Source organism: Puntigrus tetrazona, chromosome 18 (genome assembly GCF_018831695.1).
Source record: "Puntigrus tetrazona isolate hp1 chromosome 18, ASM1883169v1, whole genome shotgun sequence".
Taxonomy (NCBI): Eukaryota; Metazoa; Chordata; class Actinopteri; order Cypriniformes; family Cyprinidae; genus Puntigrus; species Puntigrus tetrazona.
In genome coordinates this window covers 4,114,823-4,135,665 of record NC_056716.1, presented here as the reverse complement: position 1 = coordinate 4,135,665, position 20,843 = coordinate 4,114,823, and the positions used below count along the sequence as shown (strand labels likewise).

General features: G+C 37.9%; 2 protein-coding genes across 4 annotated transcripts; one reads left to right on the top strand and one right to left on the bottom strand.

The window, feature by feature from the left end:
• The first annotated feature begins 72 nt into the window (after window positions 1-72).
• ttc23 (tetratricopeptide repeat domain 23) lies at window positions 73-11,963 on the top strand. 3 transcript variants are annotated; one of them, XM_043263944.1, is made up of 11 exons: window positions 73-298; window positions 484-631; window positions 832-955; window positions 1,081-1,222; window positions 1,451-1,576; window positions 6,585-6,756; window positions 7,685-7,790; window positions 8,213-8,340; window positions 8,907-9,056; window positions 11,284-11,366; window positions 11,507-11,963. In XM_043263944.1, exons 1-11 carry the CDS (start codon window positions 225-227, stop codon window positions 11,616-11,618), a joined length of 1,365 nt encoding a protein of 454 aa, XP_043119879.1. In that variant the 5' UTR covers window positions 73-224; the 3' UTR covers window positions 11,619-11,963. The 3 variants fall into 3 exon arrangements, with proteins under 3 accessions (XP_043119879.1, XP_043119878.1, XP_043119881.1); XM_043263943.1 differs by having other exon boundaries at window positions 8,210-8,340; XM_043263946.1 differs by having other exon boundaries at window positions 290-403; window positions 8,210-8,340.
• Window positions 11,962-20,698, bottom strand: synm (synemin, intermediate filament protein). Its single transcript, XM_043263942.1, has 4 exons — window positions 19,761-20,698; window positions 18,186-18,310; window positions 16,568-16,638; window positions 11,962-16,433 (listed from the first exon to the last, which is right to left on the bottom strand). Exons 1-4 carry the CDS (start codon window positions 20,556-20,558, stop codon window positions 14,269-14,271), a joined length of 3,159 nt encoding a protein of 1,052 aa, XP_043119877.1. The 5' UTR covers window positions 20,559-20,698; the 3' UTR covers window positions 11,962-14,268.
• Between the last annotated feature and the right edge of the window lie 145 nt (window positions 20,699-20,843).

Sequence of the window (20,843 nt, the reverse complement as noted above, 5' to 3'; positions counted from 1 at the left end):
TCTAGAGGGTCACATGACTCACTCATGTGTGGGAATCAACCAATCACAGCGTTTGTTTGGGTTTCCGTGATATTCGTTACACAGTCGTTCACATCTCTACCTTCCAGTGTTCACCAAAAGACACTAACATTCTTAATAAAACTCTTTTTTAAAAGAGTTAATTCTTACTATCAGCTTTCAGGTTACGAATAGACGGAGGAGTTTTATTTGCCTTCGCCATTAAAATGAGCCTGGCACCACACAGCGGATCGTTTGGCGCATCACAGCAGAGCTGCTCTGTGACTGCGCCGGAGGAGTCGTACGTATCCATTTTCGTGACATAGTTCACCCAAAAATACATTTTTCACGTTGGGATTGTTGTCTCTCTGTGACCAGAGCATCATCTCGCCGTGATGTAACGAAAGTGTGATGTTTCTCAAAACCTTTCAAATGACAGTATCTACCAGAAGTCCTGTCTAGGTAATCAAGTCTGAACTTTTACAGGCTCATCGTGAGCAGCAGTGCCAGTTCAGGAGAATCACTGCAGGAGCCAGATTCAGCGATAATCTCACAGAAGGCAGATGTGATGACTCCTGCAGAGAAACTATCGCTTTGTGAGAGACGGGCTCAGTCTTTGGCTGATAGCGAAGAGGTAACCTTATTAGTGCACCAACATTCAAAAGGATCCGTTATGAATTACATAAAGCACCGCAGGTATGTTTTTATTCTCCAGTGCACCAATAGCCGAAGGTCTGGGTTAAAAAAAAATACAGCTAGACACTTACTGATCGTCAAATTTATTGTATGTTTTGTTTCATTTAATCTATTTTAATGTTTGTTTGACATTTGCAGTATGACCCCTGTATCCAAGAGCTCGTGCGTTGCCTGGCACTGAGCAGACTGGTTTATGGAAATGAGCATATTGCAGTGGCTCAAGCTCAGTCAAGACTGGCCAAAGCTTACTTGCAATACAAAGGTAAAATTAGTTATTAGTTATTGAATGCATTTAAGGAGATTGATGTAATGAAAGTTGAGCTATTTATTAAGCAGACATACATAATGTTACCATATATATAACATGCACACTACCGTGTTTCTCAGGTTGGGCACATCAGGCACAAGAACATGCGTCCCAGGCACATGAAGTACTGCGATCCAGTCAGCAGGAGGAGAGAGTGAGCTGTCTCAACTGCTTCCTCACCATACATCAAACTCTTGGAAGTGCTACTCTACTGCTTGGAAAATATCCTTGTTTATATAAACATCTAATGCAATCATATTCATAGAGGAGTGCCTCTTAAGTGTTTAAATGTTTATAGCGAGGTTATATATTTTGCGTGCGTGACATTTTGTGTGCATGACATTATCAAACTCCTATTTTGAAGTAGAAAAAAAGATAATTCATCAAACCTTGTTGTATCAGATTATGTAATAATAAAAGAAATATGTTAATTCACTTAACCATTTGCACTTTAGCAGAGGCCGAGTCAAGCTTTCAGAAGGCAGAGATAGTCATTGGAGACATTGTAGCACTAGAAGCAATCGGGAAGGAGGACAGAGTGGACACCGAGTATGAAATATTTACAAATTTAGCAAGGTATGGGGACATTTTCATCTTTATTAGGCTTACGATAATGACATAGCTGGACTAACAAGAGATATTATCTAAGGCTATTATATGAATTAGTGCCCCTCTTTTCCTTCCTTTTTAATACAACTCTGAATAAATGTTTTAGTCTGGAACTGGGAGGAAAGAGATTCATTTTGTAATCACCCCGAGAAGCATGTCTATTTTACCAGTCTGTTTACTGCATAATAAACACATGCACTTCTCTACAGGCTTAAAATGTGACGTGGCAACCGAGTCCACACTGATATTCACACAAAAGCACTACACGGAATCACATGCTGGGGTCTATTTATTTCTTTCGACTTCTGCAGTTTCAAATATCAGGTTCAAGTTTAAATCCATGTTTTTCCTGGCATCACTCCAGCAAGCTGACTCTGGTGCTCTTGTAACTAAGGAAACAATATCATACATGCATCAGAATTTGTTGTTATACTACATTTAGATATTGGTTTGTTTGTTTTTTTGCCAAGCAAAATAATGTTTACATGAACCTCTGGGATTTCTTTAGAAATGCAAACTAAAAGCAATATAATGTACATTTGTCACCACAAGGTGGTGCTCCTCATCCACAAAATATCTTAATAACGTTACAATAGAATTGAAGCTTTATGATACATTTCACAAACGTCTTTACTACTTGATAAAAACATAAAAAAAACTTGTCTCATTTTATCATATCTTAATGCAAGCTATTGTAACGTGAGTGTCACGCTGCTCTTTTCCGGTTTGGTCACATTCAGAGCGGAGCAAAAAAACATCTCTGTAAATTTTTCATGTGATTTTCCTACATCATATCCCGCAAAAACAAAACCCAACATCAGTTGCATCAGTTTATTAAACATACATAAAGCAACGTGTTTATTATGCAGAAGTATTTTTTTTTGTTACTTCACAGATTCAAAGATCTTTCGTCTCTCAGGGGTAATAATTCCCACAGGAGGACTTGATTAACTTGTTCAATAGCTTGTATTGATCCTAGTGTTTGTTATGGCTGGTCTCACCAGGCTTGACTGTGACAATGAACGACTGTGGTTTGTCTGCCAGCTGTGTTTATGTTGTTAGTGCAGAGCGACAGTCGATCTGACTGGGCCATCTCGGGTTTTGTTATTGCTGCTCTTTGTTATGTAAGTAAGGGCATCTGTGCCAGAGGAGATATACTGTCATACATTTATTATGTATTTATAATATTATGTAGGGAAATTTGAGCGTGTGTAATTTTTTGCTACCCTTAGCAGATTGCGTTTTCATCAATTTGTCAGCTGGTTTTGTTAGTCCCAGAAGAATGTGCGCATGTGAGTTGTGATGAAAGCTTTCTAATTCTTCTGCCTTTGACTGTAAAGCTGCTGTTGACATATTTGAATTGAGCGAGCCTGCGCTATCAACACATACCTCAACAAAACCCTGAAACAATGACACAAGCTTACAGCTTTTTCATCCGGATGGAGGCTTTGAGCGAATGAACATCAGAGTCAGCATATCACTATCATACTGACATGATTCGCAACACATATTTACATCAGCATTTGTTGAACATTTGCTGGTTGGGATTGTCGGCCTTGACAGAATTCATAAGTGAAGTGTACGTTTCCTTATGTCTTTTCACACTCTAAGCCTGTGAGCAAAAAAAGCTTAAAAGGTCAAGTGTTTCATTTTTGCTATGTTAAATCATCCATCCACTTAACATCCACTTGATGGCTGAGAGAAAATCTGGGTCTCGACGAAAAAAAAAAAAAAAAAAGTTTTAAAGGGATAGTTCACAATGTATTTCTTTCTTCTGCAGAACACAAAACGGATACACTGTAAAAAAGTTGACATGAACATTTTTTATAACTGATAACTTTTATAACTGATATAGGCATTATTTTTTCGCTTACAACTACAGGCAAATATATGATCTAAATGTATTACATCCAGCAGCTGCAACAAAATGCACATGTACCTCAAAACACAAATCTGAAACGTGGAGAAGATCAACAAATGTTGATTCACCAAAAATATGAACTCTGAACCATAGGACAGTGAAGCAACAATGACAGCAGCTGCAGCATAAATCAAGCCAGTAAAATGGAAAGCATTGATCATTTTTTAAAAAGTTGCCACATAATGGTTTCGAGCTGCAATGCATGCTGGGAACTTGTACAATAATAAAATTGTTTATTCAGATGATTCAATATGGAAAGTTGGGAAAACATCTGGACTCATTTTGACAAAAATACTTGAGTAGCTAAGTAAGTTCAACACAAACATTTTTGTCCAGTTTATAAGAAACAAGAAACATTTTTTTTGGTCCAAAATATTAATATTTTCTGTATGGATCGAAACATATTTAAATATTATGTATTATTTTGTCATGCAGATTTGAGAGTAATGACGTCAAAATGTTACTTTTTGAGTGAACTATCCCTATAAATCACTGCTCTGTAGTTTCTTTGGTAATGTTATAAATTAAGTGGAGCTAAACTTGGCTGGAGACTAAACTTGGAGTGCTGTTGTGCCAGTATGAAGTAATCTAAGTGTTTATTTTCAGGGGGTTTTTTTAAAGGTAAAGCTGTCTTTTTGTTGCTCTGTGTCTCTATTTATCCCTAATTTTGCCTGGCACTGCTCTCTATCAAGCCTGAAATCTTTCATACACAGTCTACGTCAGTATTGGTCTGTTAACAATTACTAAGCAGAAGGCTTGGGGGACTACTTGGCAGTTCATGTAAAACTCCCTAATTGCATTACGCCCCTGCACAACGGACATTAAATCAGATTTCTCCACGCAGATTATATCTCTCCTCCCACAGAGGATGCCTGAGAGGATGGCTGGTATTACGCTGGCGCTGTGTGGCATAATACAGGATGTGTTTAGGTTTGTGTACCCAGGCAGCGTGGCTGCAGAGTTGGCACGTATGCACTGCTGGGTCCTGCTGCCCTAAAAGGAGGCTGAGAGTCTGGAATTTCTGATGCGGCCTTGAAAAATTGCCAGGGTGCACCGGCGTACACACAGAAGACTGAGAAAACCTTGGTGGAGTCGTGTTTAATGTCTTTGCCATTTTGAAAATGTCGCCCTTGAGCGTTTTTCGATGATTGCGGAAAATCCAATTGGACATTCAGATTAAGAGCTTTTTGATTTCATTTGAATAAAATGGATGTTCCAATCCAAAAATATACACCATAGATTAAAGATAAGATGTGTTTACAGCTCCATCATCATTAAATGATGCAGATATGCCTGAATACTTACAAATTATGTCTAATGTCAGCCATTTATGTAAAAAATCCTCTTGATATTTTAGAGGTGCAACATGGGAATCCACTAATCAAGCTTTAACGTTTATTTGTTATGTACGTTTTTTATTACTTGATTAATATTTATGGGTCAGGGATGCTAGATGAGCAGGCTACTCTCTAAGACGGGGAAATTGAGTTAGGTATCCATTAGAGTGGATGAATCTGGAAAGACTCAAGGCTTTTAAGATGGATCAGTCAAGCATGGGATCTCCCTGTGGTGATGGATGTCTCCATAAAGAGTAGTGCTACACACCTGCACACATCAGAGAATAGCATCACGGTATAGTTATGGACAGTGAGATATTAAAATCTGAAACCAAATTGAAAATCTAGTAGTTCATCCAAAAATGAAAGTTCTGTCATTAATTACTCCATTTTGTTCCCATAAGATCATCATTCCTCTTCGTAAGATAAATTAAGCTTATTTTGATGAAATCTGTGAGCTTTCTGACCCTTCATAGACAGCAATATGACTAGCACATTTAAGGCACAGAAAGATAGTAAGGATATTGTTAAAATAGCCACAACCTGCATTTACAAGAGTATCACACATGAGCATACACCAGAATGTACACACACACATTGTGGTACTGATGTGAATGCATGTAAAAGGCAGACAAGGAAGACAACTAATTTTATGTTGGTTTTTTTGCACATAAAAAGTTACTGTTGAACCACTGTTGTCACATTTCAGTGATGTCTTTACCATATTTCTGGGCCTTGAACATGTCAGTGACATGCTTACACAAGGTCAAAAAGCTCTCAGATTTCATCAAAAATATCTTCATTTGTGTTCTGAAGATGAACAATGAAACAACAAAATTTTCATTTTTGGGTGAACTAAACTATTTAAGTAACAAAGTTCTTTTTAATCAGCAAAGATGCATTAAATTGATTAAAAGTAATATTAAGGACAAACGATTATTTAAAATGAATATTAAATATTTTTTTTATTGTGAATTCATATTCTTTAAAGAAAGTACCACAGTTTTCTCAAACATTTAAGCAGCATAAATATTTTTATGTTATTTTATATTTTTAAATAAAAGACCAGAGTAGTGGCTGCTAATTATAATTAATATGTCATACTATTGCTGTTTTTACTTTATTTTTGATCAGTTGAATGCAGCTTTATTGAGTTTTTTCTTTAAAACAAATCTTACACACCCCAAACTCTTGGTGGTTTTAAGTGTAACTGTTTAAAAACCAGTGACTTCAACTGAATATGTTTTAATAGAACAGCATTGACTCTTCTGTACTTCATGTCTTCACAGATAGCGAACAGCAGTGAGTCTGCATTGTTCAGGAGTTAGACTAGACGCCCGAAGGCTGATATTGAGAGAGGAGAATCAGACCTAATAAAGACATGAGCTCTCGTGTATTGAGTTCAGAGCTGCAGGGCATGTTTGGATTTGCTGCACTCCACATCTTAATAAAAGAAACGAAAGCTCCTTGAAGGTTCAGAGCTGGTGCCACTGTCTCATGCAACACACAGCAGCAGTTTTTCCTGTTTTTAACCAGTTCGCATGAATAGGCTTTTCTTCCTTTCATTGTTCTGGCATTTTTGCTTATGCCTGGCATTACAAATGAACTATTCTTATTATGATGGCATGCATAAGCGAGGTTAGCAGTGTGCTCTATGTGACATTGTGGATTGATTTCATGATGAATGACATCTTTGTGTTCGTGCTGTGTTCTGTAGGGTGTATCAGCGGCAGGGAAGGCCTGAGAAGGCCCTCAGTCAATGTGAAAGAGCCTTGGAGCTGCTTCAGGAAGGGACTCAGCTCAGTCGGATCTGCTGTGTTTACAGAAACATGGCAGCTATTGAACAGGCACAAGGTCATCTGGACAGAGCCACTGAGCATCTCCTACAGGTAAACACCGCAGGGATTATTCTTGTCCGGTCCTTCTTAGAATTATTCTGTACTGAACTCATATTAAAACAGATGAACTGGATGATTAAACTAATGGAGAAGTGTCAAATGTAAAAGTGTCATTTTTATCATCAGCTTAATCCTGCTTTAATCACCAATATTGGGATAAATAAGGAAGCATATGTAGTTTATTAATTTCATTCATCAGAGGCCTTTAGATGTCACCCACATACACTAAATGGACAAAAGTATTGGAACGCCTGATCATTACTATGGGAACATTAATACTGAGTTGGACTGATGATATACTGGGTAACCTTTTGAGCAATGTTGCTGTAAACAGTCAACCAGGTGAGAAATAGGGCACAAGACCAGATCTAAATTATCCAGATAGATATTTGTTACCCATTCTTAATTGGATTCTTAATAATAAATGTTTCTTGGGATGATCTAGGGACACTGAAGACTGGAGTAATGGCTGCTAATAATGTAGCTTTGCCACAGGAATAAACTAAAGATATATTAAAAGAGCAAACAGTTATTTAAAAAATATTTCACAATATTTGGACAAGTAGTGTATGAAATTAGTAATTAGAAAATATGAGTCAAATGGCGATATTGATAAAAAAGAATCACTTACAGCTCTTGACTGGATGTCTCTAATTAGATATCTGAAACCCAGCACCAATGTGAAGTTAAACATAAAAAATGATTTCTATAAATCATCACATACTGTAAGCGAGACTGTATTCCTCCACAAGCCATAGTGGTTGTGTTTTTTTGACATCCTCGGTCTAATGGTTTTTAAAACTGGACCACAGAGTTATTTAAAGCCAAGAACTATTGATATTTCCCATGTTTCAGGGTGGGTGTGATATGTGATATATCTCTATTCAAGTCTCTGTATCTCTCGCTCCCTCTTCTGCAGGCTCATTCCATAGCTCTTAGTCAGAGTCCTGGGGGTCTGGAGGGGGCCCAGATCGCTCACAGCTTGGCCCTGGTCTACTCTTCCACTTCAGAGCCTCATCACAACGGTGAGCGACCTCATTCACAATAGTCTGTCTGCACAGGGAATTTAATTAGGCCCCGAGCATCACACAGAAATAATGAGATGTCTTATGAAGTCAATATTAGAATATAAAAAAAAATGAACAATTATTTATTATGAGCACAAAGCATTCTGTCATTTAGAAGACTTGCATCTGATACAGCATTAAGTTTGTCACTGGAGTGAATTGTGTTTAGCAGGCATACATAAGGAGAGCTTTGTGTTAGCTGCCCTGCATAACAAGTAGCAGTCAATCCTTGAAGGTGACCCTCAGCTAATCAAATGAAAAGTATGATGATGTGTTGGAGTAGCTCTTCACGGGGTAGTGGAGGACTCGTATTATGTAAAAAGGCATGAGAGGGAATTAAAGAAATGTAATTTTGTTGATCTCTTTTCCCATTTCAGTAGATTCAGCAACACGCTTTTTTGAGGAGAGTATAAGTGCATATAGGAGTGCACTAGGCCCACAGGACACACTCACCCTATCTGCTCAAGATGACTTCAGTCATTTCCTGCTACTCACAGGACAACAGGAGGTCAGCTTCAAAATGAGACCTGGATATGCCGTATATTATATGTATTTATAGATGTGTATAATGTATATAATAGATGTGGATCTTAATATTTTAAGTATATATAGTTTGGGCTCAGTAAGATATTTTCAGGACATTTCTACTTTTTTCTGCAAGGATGCATTAAATTGATCAAAATTATCACGTTTCTGCAAAAGTAAACAGCACTGTTTTTAACATGAATTATAATGAGAATAGTTATTTGAGTATCAATCAGCATATCAAAATAACTTCTGACAGATCGTGACAGGAACACTGAAGACTAGAAATTCAGCTTCGCCATCTCTGGAATAAATGTCATTCTTTAATATATTCAAATAGAAAAGTTATTTTAAATTGTAATAATATTTCAAACTATTACTGGTTTTACTGTATTCGTAAGATAAATACAGTCTTGGTAGGCATCATATGTCATCATTTGTAAAAGTTTAAGGATTGATCATTTAAAAAAAACCTATTGATCAACTTGCAGGATACATTTGATTCATATGACAATCATAATGATATATAGTTGGGGTTTTGTGTTTCAGAGATGTGCTGAGATCCAAAGAGATTCTCTAGCCTATAAGAAGAGCACGTTTGGTGAGCTGAGTGCAGAGGTGGCAGAAGCGCTGCAGCTGATTGGTGGAGTGGAGATGACACAGGGTCAGATGAGACACGCCCACAGAACCCTCAAGAAGGTGAATCATGATCACTGTGCTGTAGGAATTGGCTGTTACTGGATATTTAATTAAAGAATATTACTCTCTATTTTTAAATAGATCATCATGTTATTGATCTTACTGTAAATGATTCAATCGTGGTTTTTTTACCTTTATAATCAGGATGCTATAATTTAACCTTCCAGTGAGAGACTTCTCTTTGGTGATGTATGCAGGATATCACGTAGTCTGCCATCCCTTTTTTCGAATCAACTGTAAGCTGAAATTCAAATCTACATCCAATCAAAAATCAATGGATAGAACCAAATTCTTTTTTCCTAAAAAAAAAAAAAAAAAAAGATTTGTTGATACCTCTATTACATCTCACCTTTAAATGCACATCAGCAGTTTGCAGAATATAAATCTACATCTGCATGGAATTCTTATGGTATAAAAAAGAGGTTATCAAATACAGTTAATGAAATTAATATATATGTTTTCCGTCAGGGTCCTTCCATGCTCAGTCGCCAAAACCAGAGCAACTGCAGTTTGCACAAAAAGATCTGGACAGCTATTTTGACCAAAGTCTCTGAGGACCTCGTGTCCACAGAGTTATGCTCTAATCTTGGAGTCTAGCATGAATAATATTTCTCCTCAGAGGGGATTCTTTTTCTGATATAAAACATTCCAAGGGATAACATCGTGCACTTGGCCCTTCTGGATGCAGCCAGACATGTTTGTTGGTACATTGCAGAGTGCTGTTAAAAGGACCTTCATAAAGTAAAGTAATATTCTAAATAGATGTCAGTAACATGTACTTTGAACAGTATATTTGTTTTGGTAACTGGTTTTTATTAAAAGTTTGACTAATATTGGACCAGACAGCTCATTTCTTCCTCAATCTCCTCTGATCTGTGCCATTGCGATCTAAAACATGAACTCTTTTATTTACATTCGTAACATCTTTTATATGTCTTAAATATGCGAATGGCTTGTATTCTATTTTGATATGTTCCCATATCAAAATAGAATACAAACCCCCTCTGAGATAATATGATGCGTGTTGATCTGGAAACCTGTTCCCACTTGTCTTTAAATGAGCACTGTTGCTATGTTTCTTTGTTGTTGTATCGAAGCGCTCCACTTTGGGGGCTGTGAATCAGGGGTCCCACGTTCTGCGCTTCCTCAGGCCACTAACCTTTCCCCGTTACCTCTGACAGATACGAGCAGCTCATATCATGTTCTTTCTCCTGTAATCATGACAGCAGCTGCAGCAAAGCAACACACTCCCATTTTAGACTTTGGGCTAAAGCCAGGGGGTTGTGGTTAAAACAGAAACAGGGATGTAAATAAGCAACATTAAAGTTAAGATTTTATATGTGTATTGTATGCAGTGTTTGTTTTATTTTTTATTTGTATTAAATGGAGCTTTGTGTGGTCTTTAGAGGCATACGCAATCCAGTTTTTTTTTTATAACAGACGCACACACTTTTGAGAAAGGCTGTGACCGGTGTTTTCCCACTGAAGTGGGCCCCATGACATCACTTTTGCCTGCGGAAAGTGATGAAAACATGGACTGAGTCTTTTCAATCATCAAGGAAACTTTGAACAGTACTTTCCTTTGTCTTTTTTTGAAAAGACAAAAATGCCATGTCGTCATTTCGAGTGTTTTTCTTCCAAACCATTGCTGTTGTTGTTTTGAAGATGAGTGAATGAGAGAGGGTTTATTTGAGGAAATGAAGTGGCTTGGCCGGGTAAGCTGTAATACATGTGTGCCAAAGGCACTCCTCCTCTCTACTATGTTTGTGAAATCAGAGTCAGGCCGTGCACTAACTCTTGAGCCCCACACATAGCAGTAAAGCTCACTTAGTTTGTTTTTCATTTCAAGGTCTACAAATAATTTTTTTCAACTATATTTTAGTTTCATATTCATAGGCAAGTTTTCGATGCATTGAAGCTTAGCCAGCTCTTTATTGCTCACCAAGGTTTTCAAAAGGATGAACATTAATTCTGTAATGTCTGTTACAGTCCAATGTTTGATAGCATTTTCTGTATTTGGATGTTTGGGTTGTTTTTGCATCACGTGTATAAAATATACAAAGGTGTTAGTCTTGTAAGTGGTCATCAGTTGTCAACTTGTTTTTGCCTGATTTATTTTAAAATGTCCGGAGGTTAACAGATTAGCTACATAAATGTACAGCTATTCCTCGTATAAGGTTTAGCATGTAAATGTTTTGTCACCCACCCATATCTTTGTCTGTTTCAGTGTCTGAATATACAGAATATGCTATACGGTCCTCAGCACAAAAAAACCAAAGCCACACACAGAACCGTGGACATGCTGTCTCAGTGAGTTTTCTTCTCAGTCACATTATAGCAGGAAGTAACAGTGCTTTCGGTGCAGGTCATTTCACTTGAATGCACTGTGTTAGTGAAACTGATTATTATTTATAGATGAGGAATTTAATGCATTTATGGTCTTTTTTTAGGTCACCGGAGGTCGGTGAGAGACGAAAGGAAAGCCGTCTTGAAACAAGGCCTCCATTCTGTGCAGTGGTATCATCTACATCTGAGGTGACATCTAGCATATCTAACTCATAACAGCAGTGACCATCAGATGGATCTAATGAATGTGTCGTGGACCATCAGGGATGTTTGACCTCATCCTATTTCTCCAAGGAAACGTGTATTGGAAAAAAACAAGGCAATATTTCTAGAAGAGCACACAAGCTTCACTGTGTGCTCATTCTCTGTTGCTGAGTCTCAGAGTGGTTGGCAAGGTGACTACTTCTGCACTTCAAAAAATGAGTCTGTCCAGCGGTGATCTAATACACTTTCACAGCGGTTTCTGCAAATACTTTCTGACTGGAAAGCTGCAGGTCTTTCTAGCAAGAGTTTTAGAGTCTTACATTATTCCTGAGAATTAAACAGAACTCACAACACGAAGCTGTAAGGGTTTGTTTATTGTGTTTGCATGTAAACCAATGTTCAGACAGTGAGCCGACTAGTCTTTTTCTTAAGAGTACAACACACAACATCCATTTTGTGAAATTTCATTTAGCAAAAATACATCTGTAATCTGCAATCCCAAACCAATGTTTGCTATGGCAGTAAATCTACTATAGCGTAGTGTAAATCTGTGCAAAATGAGGTTTCACACAGTGTTGGTTGAGTCGTAGAACCCTATGCATAGATTCAGACAAAAAACAGCAGGTGCTGAAACACCATCTCAAGGAGATGAAGATAGGTGGTTAATAATGATAAATAGACTAATCTTTAATCACTCACGTATGTGTTAACACAGTGTTTCCCAATCTTTTTTTATGTAACAGCCTAATCAATAAGACCCAAACAGCCCTTTAACAAAAACAAACCAAAAAGGTGTTTTAGTCGCCTTGCTATTTAAGTCACTTAAATGTGAAAAATCATATTGTGAGCATGAAAATGAGTAAATAAATGAGATTCAGCACCACTGATTAGTAATTTTTAGGTTATGAAGTAAAATTAAATGTATCCAAACTCCTGGTATCACTGTGTTAACATTATATTGAGAATACAGCCATGAAACCCTAAATAAAGTTGAAATTCTAGATTTTTTTTTTTTTCATCCCCATCACTGTTAATAGGCACAGGACAGTCACCACTGCAGTATCTGATGACGTTAACATTAATATCTGTTAAAGATAATAGAAAAATAGCACATGCTTACACCTTAAATCCTCAGACTGAAGATTAACGCTATTTTACATAGGTGTCAATGGCAGAGTATGAATCCTAAAAATAGACTCTCATTAGACCCCCTCTTTAGTGAAGCTGAATCCTCATTCTGTGTAATAGGTTGTGACACAGACTTAATGGCACCGAACAGCTATTCTGGAAGCACTTACACACTTCTGTGTAAGCTGCCTAGCACTTATTTTTAATGTGAGATTTCTACGATCACACTCCTCCCTCTCCCACAATCCTTGTACAGTACTAGAGCAATGAAAAATGGGTTGTCCTGGAAGAGCAGGATAGCTAGATTAGTCCTCGCTGGTCTAATGTCATTTAAGGATTAAGAGATCTCTGGGAGACAGGAAGGACAGTCTAGTGCTTTTCGCCTTCAGTAGAGCAATACAGTGACTGTGGCCAAATGCAGACCACTAAATAAAATGATTTCATGGGCGTGGCCAAAAATATTCAAATGTGTTACTGAAAATATCTGTGATACTATGAATAAAGTTTTGAATAAATGGCCAATTAAAGAGAGCAATACTCTACAATTTCTGCATAATTTTGTAAATGTATGCATCTGTTCATTCTTTAATGATGTATCATAAACAGGCTTTTATAACATGCCAAGCTTGCCTCTGCAGTGCTGTGGAAAGTAGAACAAATCGTTTCAACAATGTATATTTTTAAGAGGATTGCTACTTAAACATTGAAAAGAAAACACTGAATTTCACTTTTTCTGTGCTTAGATAAAGCTGCACTATATGAAAATGAAGTAAAATAAAATCTCCAGATAGTTAATACAAAAATATACTTCAAGATCAAACAAAAACATTAGGTACTAAATGTCAAATACACTGCTATTTAAATGCTTGGGGGTTTTGAAAGAACAATAAAGACGCTTAAAAGGTTCTTCATAGCGATGCCACAGAAGAACCATTTTTGGTTCCACAAAGAACCATTCAAGTCGATCGTTCTTTAAATAACCATCTCTTTCTTACATAATCTGAACAACAGAAAGTTTCTTCAGATGTTAAAGGTTATTTCCATTTAGACAAAAAGGTTCTTTGGCATCGTGAAGCATCTTTTTTTTTGCCATTTACGCTCACCATAGCTGCATTTTTTTAGAATTAAAGTAAAACATTTGTATGATTTTTTTTTTCAGTTTCAATTGACTGTTTAAGTATATTTTGAGTGTATTTTAATATGTATTTGACTCCTGTAAATTAAAAAAAATTAAAGCTGAATTTTCAGCAGCCTTAATCATGTCTTCAGTGTCACATCATTCAACATCATTTATTTAAAACAGAAACCAACAGAAATGTTTCTACTGTAACTTTGGATCAATTTAATGCATAATTTCTGAAAAATTTAAATGTTACTGACCCCAAACTTTTGAACAGTAGTGTATAGTCATGATGGACCATGGCTTTTTGGTTTACAAAAACCTTGTTTCATTTGTCCGATTTATAACTAATTATGTGATTGACATGATATTTTGTGTAATTTAATTAATAATTAATTTGATTTTGTTATGATATCACTCTTTGGGACTTTCGAGATAAACAGTTGCGACCCTTTTCTCATGACAGACCTTCAAGTGGGGATCAATCATCTGGGTTTGTGGGAAATCAGTAGCACTGCCGCTTCTTTGTACTTCAACGGCTCCTCCGCTTGCTGATGCTGAAGAGCCATTGTTCACATCCATTTGAAAAGTGAAGGATTTCTCACTAGGGCCCAGATTGATGTGTTTTTCAGTCTTGCCAGCCTCATCAGTTGAGCTCCATTGTCGGATCTCTTCATCACCGGTCATCCATGGCATTCCCTCCATTTGAATCTCGTCTTGGGAAATTTTCATGGTGTATCCTACTCCAGCTCCTCCGCCAATAGCCTGCTGGAGATTTGGGTGGGATGAGCTTAGTGCTGCCATTATCTGCTCTTCAGATAGATCATCTTCTCCTTCCAGCAACCCAGACTCCTCCAATGTCTGGGAAACATTAAGCTCTGCCACAATGGTCATGGTTCCATTGTCTGTAACTTGTTCTACCTTTTTAATGTCTACGGAGACATTTTCTGGAGTCTCTCTACCTTTCGTAAAAAAGGCAAGCTCTTCTTTGAGGGCTCCAGATACAGTGTCTTGGATTTGCTCTAATGCTCCTCTAAGCTGCTGTTCAGGGTCTAGTGAGTCCTCCCTGAGGATCCCCACAATGGACTGTTGCAGTGTGGGAGAGACATGCACCTCCTCTTCAATTATGCAGTCTTGGATATTGTCTCTCAAAAACGAATGTTCATATTCAGGTGAATCTCTGTAACTGTGACCTTCCGCAGTGGGCTGTTTGGGATCGTCTTCCTGGTAATATCTTTCATCAGACAGATCATCAACGACTCCATAATGGCTATAAGACATAAACCTCCCACCCTCCTCAGACTCTGACATATTGTCTTCAGGAGTGGAGACAAAGTACTCTTGTGAGTCTTGGCCATGCGAGAAGTAGGGTAAGCTTTCATCTCTGGTAACTTCCTGAACCTGGACAGAGCCACTGTTTCCATATTTTGAGGCTTCAGCAGAACCACTCTTATCAGGTTTCATGGTCTTAGGGTCACTCTCCAACTCCTCGATTTGGAAGAACATCGATGAGGGATCGATGTTTGGTTGTTTAGACTTAATCTCCACAGTCTCCTCTATTTCAATTTCACCTTCCTCATCAGACTCCACCGGTTCCTCTATTATCTCGACATTCACTAACCTATTTTCCAAATTCTCACCTTGCAGGCCAAGACTCAGCAAGTTCTCAATCATTGTTCCTGTTGGGGTTCCTTTTATGTTCTCCAGGGTGACTTTCGTGACTCCTTTGCTGAGAAGTTCCTCCAAGGCAGAATCTTCCGACAGGTCCACTTCCTCCTCGACTTTAGATTGTAAGACAATCTGAGTCTTGGTGGTTCCATCCTCTTTCTCTGTTTTCTCCACATGATATGTGACTTTTGAGTCAGGGGATGAGCTGACCTTAGGATCTAAACCAGCTGGTTTCATGACCTGCTGAATAATTTCCTCCATAGAAACTGCATCTAAAACTTTTTCCTCACCTATAAACACCTTATGTCCTACATTTTCACACTCTTTCTCATCTTTAGCTTCCATTGTTACCTTGGATTTTTCTTTATCTTGTTTGGCATCCATTCTCTTTGCTTTTGGTTCAACATCTTTCCGGCTTTCTTCAGTGGTGGTCTTGCTCAAACTCACAGGAGGTGATATCACTTTCACTGGCTTTGGTTTCTGTATTTTTAAGGCTGTAGAGCTTTGTGTACTTTCAATTCTAGATGGGGTATGATCAAGCGAGCCCTTTGAAGAGTGCTGTGAAATCTCTTTTCTCATAATTCTATGATCGTGATCTGTCTCCTCTCTTTTTATCTCAACAGAAGAGACTCCAGGTTTTGGGGTACTGGAAGCAGCTGCCTGTGCTGCTTTAGTGAAGGAAATCATGTCTCTTCTTGAAGCAGGACTTTGCTGGGCACGATTTGATACACTGATAGGCACGATCCTGGAGGGTTCGTAAGAATGAAACTGACTTGAAGTAGATGAGGTTCTCAGGCTAGAAACTGGTTCCATATATTTCACTTCTGTAAAGGCTTTTTTCCTCATGTCTGGTCGACTTGCCGAATTGACAGACACTCTTGGAGTGTAAGTATGGGCCGGCATTTTTATATCTACAGTACAGATACAAACAACAACAAAAAAATATATATAATAATTAATAATTATTTCAATTGAATTGTGGAATAATTAAAATAATGACAATTCACAGATTTTATTAAAATTTCAGTGTTTCACAAGCAAATACCTATTATTCTTTCTCTTGAATGCTGAGTAGGCCACGTTTGAACATGTCTTCCTTCTTCTTCCAAGAGTGCCCTAATGACCAAGGTTAAACAGGCATATTTAAAGTCAATCTAATTACATTAAGCAGAACTTTCAGTATCATAAACAAAACCTCAGTACTTCTTTTTCACCTTATTTGAGACTGCTGACCTCCATGCTCTGCCATGATCACACAAAATGTCAAACAACACTGAGGGCAATCAGAAAACCTACCAAGTCTGTGGACTCTGCCTGAGCAGAAACACAGGTAAGATCACTACTAATACTCTAATCTCCACTATTTTGATTAATTGTTTAAACGGATCCTTGAGTGCTTTAAACCTACCTTGACAATGATTTTACGTGAAAAATACGTTGGACAACTAAAGGCAGTATCCCTATGAAGGTCCCCTGTGATTCCTCTGAAATACTGAACTAAAAATAACTGCCACAATGGACCCTGTCTATTTTCATTACGGCTTGTGATGTGCAGTTTAAAACAGACGAATGGAAAGACACTTCTATGTTTTAGCACCGCAACTGTACAAACAGACTTTCTTCAGGCAAAAGCGACTCTTAAGAATAAATGATGGTTGACAAATTACATATTGCATATGCATATATCTACTAGACATATTAAGAAGTGGGGTTACATAAGTAGAGGGCAAGACAACACAAAAATAGTTTAATCAAGATTTGTAATCTATTGTTGTGTGGCTTTATTTAATAACTCCACATGCTAATCTTTCATGTGCATTAACAATGCATTGGAGAGCTTTGCAACAGAATGAAAATCATAAACTTCAATGTTAAATTTACAGTGATCAAAACATAAAAACAGAGGAGTTAACCACTCTCACAAGAAAAGAGGGGTGGGGCTGTATGCACACTTGCCAAGTGGCGGGTATTAGTTGTTCTGTTGCTGCAGTGACTACAAATAATTTACAATACTGCATGGAGAAAGATTTAGATTTTAGATTTAGATACCCAACATGTTTTTAGAATAGCAGAAAAAGGGGTCATGCTTTTTGCATTTACATATATATGATATAGGAAGTGGAATAGAAGATCTCTTAACTTAAGTGCCATATCATGCATGAATTGCTGCACAAGATCCCAACACAGTGGTCAAATTTTGATAGAAATACATCAGAAAATCAGTCCAGTTGAATGTAAAAAAAGAACATGAACAACCCCTAACAATGAAATATAAACACAAGACATTTTAACAGCTTTCAAAGGCTCCTGCACTAGTCCTTAGAGCCGTCACGCCAACCAAAGTCCATGAAGTAGAAGTAATTTTGGTATTAATATTTGATGTCACCAAGAGAATGTAGGAGGAGACTCATTTCAAGGGCACAAAAACAGGTCATTCATCCCAACACTACAACATCAGATCATAGACAGTACTTCGACAAATATGAGTTTGAAAGATCTTTTAAAACTGCATGGATAGTAGAAGACCTTTGCAATCAATGAATGTGTATGAATTCTAAGAAAAAGAAAAAAAATATTTGTTCTGATATGAACTAAATTCAAGCTTTGAAGGCACATGCTCATTTAGGGAGAAGCAGCATTATAATTGATTTTATTAATTCTACCTGTATGCAGCCACTTCCAGAGCAAGGCCCATCTTGACCTGTAAGAGATCCTGATGGTCCTTCAGCTTCTCTGAGATGGTGTTAGACAGCATTCTGCGCTCATACTCCAGTTCTTCAATGATAGCCTGCAGGACAACAAGTTTAGTCTCTTTTACAAACACAGTTCAATTAATGACAAAACACGTGTTTTTTCCTCTAAAGGAATCTCAGGCCACTGGTAAATTTAGGTTTAATTAATATTTCTAATTCAGTTATGCCTTTTCAATGATGCACTTAGTAGCATACCACTTAAACTACAAAACCTATTTTTATCCCTTAGATCTCTCTCAGAAGGGTGTCCACTTGCATTGTATTGATCCAAATTATATATCTGGGGGCAACTCTTTGTGTAATGCACCTGTTTGAAAGCTCTTCCAACATCACCCCCTGGTGAAACCTTATTATTTATTTAAAGAGACAGGTGTTTTTAATGACCGAAAGGTTATCTGCTTAATTTAATTTACAGGCTCACATTAAGTTAATTTAAAAATCAAATACACAATGTGCTAAATTCCTTTATATTCTCCCTTCACTCCAGTGGCTCTTGGTCTTGAATAATTACAGTAAATTTTCATCAGTTATGTTTTTGGAGTCTGAATATTTGGCACTCAATAGGCTAGTTGCAGTAATTTGTTAAGACTGACATCCTCCATGCAGCCCGTTCAATTTAGCCCACAGTGACACAACACTTTACTGATGCTTGTACTTTGCTTCAGTAACTGCTCGTTTGTCATTCTCCCTGGAGAGAGGCAATCATGAGATAAACCATTAATGCTCAATTTTTCCACAGCACATTGAGATCGAGATGATAAACATGGATATCGGCTGTGCGGAAGTGCTCCTCACTTGAGCTCTTAAGGGGCCCATTGAAAAAACAGGTGTTGGGATAATGTTCATCTAATTTGATGACTTAGTGGCTTGGTTTCCAGTATATGTTTTTTTTTTATCTTTACTCTTCGAAGTTAAGAGTTTTCTGGATTCCCACCAATCATATCGCATTATAGCCTATATATATATATATATATATATATATATATATATATATATATATATATATATATATATATATATATATATATATAAGAACTACAAGTGGTCAGTGTCAGTAAGTCAAAAAGATTAAACTTTTTATAATATTAAATATTCATATTTATTAATCTAGGCTATAAAAATGTTTTTATTACTTTAATGTGGGCCATATTTTTTAACCATTTTATGAAACATTTGATATGTTAACGTTTTATTTGTAAGTTAAATTCAGTAAAGATATCTATTAGATATCCACAGAAACATTGGATTCGTGCCATTAATGTGTTTGTTTTAAGAACGTCCCGGGACACCAGTGTGTATGTTATGTACTCTGTCTTGCTGCTGTCACTAGTACTGCGCGCAGTGGGTGTGGCGCTCGTTTTGGAGGAGCATTGTACATCCTTACGCAATGCCCGTTTTCACCAAAAAGGATGCCAGGAAATCTGTGTCAGTGTGGTTTTTACCTTTTTATTAATAGGGGACCTTGTGTTTGGCTTCGACACCCACCTGATACTTGCAGATTTCAGCTCTGAAATTTTCTTGCATGTTCATGAGATGCTCCTCAAGGTTCAGCTGCACTTTGGTTTGTTTCTCAATCTCGTCGTGCAGCCTCTTGAACTGTGAAGCGTATTCCCTCTTCTCCCTCTGAATGTCGTCCAGCCTGGCCTGGTCTGCTCTTATAGACTCTTCGATCTCCTCTGCCTTCAGGCGATACATGTCCAAAGTCCCCTGCCAGTTTTCGGTGAAGTTGGCCGCGTACTCCTGCACCTCTTCCATCGTAACTGCTGGAGGTGCGTGATACGTTTGAGTCACGACGCGTACAGTTCGGGAGTGCACCTGGTCCCTCAGGTGTGCGATTTCTTTTCTGTGGGCATCTTCCAAAAACTTATATTCGTTTTCGAGCTCAATGAGGCGATCTTCCAAAGCACCGTTGGTCTGAAGAGCGTTATGGAGCTGCCTCTCGCAGCCTTTCAGCTCCGTGTCGACGCCTTTGCTCACCGAAGCCTCCTCTGAACGCATCGCTTGAAGCATCTGAAGTTCATTGCGCAGCTTCTGTCGCTCCATCTCTGCTCTGCATTTCTCGAAAGATAAACGCTCCACCAGTCTCCTCATTTCCCGGAGCTCGGACATGTGTTTGTTTTCCCATTCTCCAGACCTGTTTTTTCGGATTGAATTAATTTCGCTTATCAAGCTGGTATTTTCTTGCTCCAACTGTTTTGCGCGCATTAGGTACTGGCCGAGTCTCTGGTTGAGCTCCTGTAGTTGGAGCTTTTCGCTCTCAAACGGTTCCCTCATTCGAAACATTTCCCTTTGTAGTTGTGTCGATCTAATAGCTTTGGTTTAGTCTTAAATGTGCTAATACCTGTCAGTTATTTCGTTGTCATCAGTGTTCTGCGTCGTTGAGAAACGCAGGGCGGAGGCAGAGTCGAACAAGTGCGGAGGATTTGAGCTGATCCCATGTCCCGTTAGCGAGTTCTACTATGTCGAAGGCTGAGCTTATGAATATTAATTACGCTACTCGACGTTTGCCCAGCAGGGCTGTGGGATTGGCTGAAACGAATATGCGCGAGACAAGTTGAATATTAATTA

What these genes read in the sequence shown, in the direction of transcription:
- synm (XM_043263942.1), bottom strand. Translation starts at nt 20,558, where the DNA reads ATGTTTCGAATGAGGGAACCGTTTGAGAGCGAAAAGCTCCAACTACAG. An exon ending in CTGAAATCTGCAAGTATCAG is followed by an intron (nt 18,311 to 19,760) that starts GTGGGTGTCGAA and finishes GTTGTCCTGCAG; the next exon opens with GCTATCATTGAAGAACTGGA. An exon ending in TTCAAGAGAAAGAATAATAG is followed by an intron (nt 16,434 to 16,567) that starts GTATTTGCTTGT and finishes TCTGTACTGTAG; the next exon opens with ATATAAAAATGCCGGCCCAT.
- ttc23 (XM_043263943.1), top strand. Translation starts at nt 225, where the DNA reads ATGAGCCTGGCACCACACAGCGGATCGTTTGGCGCATCACAGCAGAGC. An exon ending in CTTTGGCTGATAGCGAAGAG is followed by an intron (nt 632 to 831) that starts GTAACCTTATTA and finishes TGACATTTGCAG; the next exon opens with TATGACCCCTGTATCCAAGA. An exon ending in CCACTGAGCATCTCCTACAG is followed by an intron (nt 6,757 to 7,684) that starts GTAAACACCGCA and finishes CCTCTTCTGCAG; the next exon opens with GCTCATTCCATAGCTCTTAG.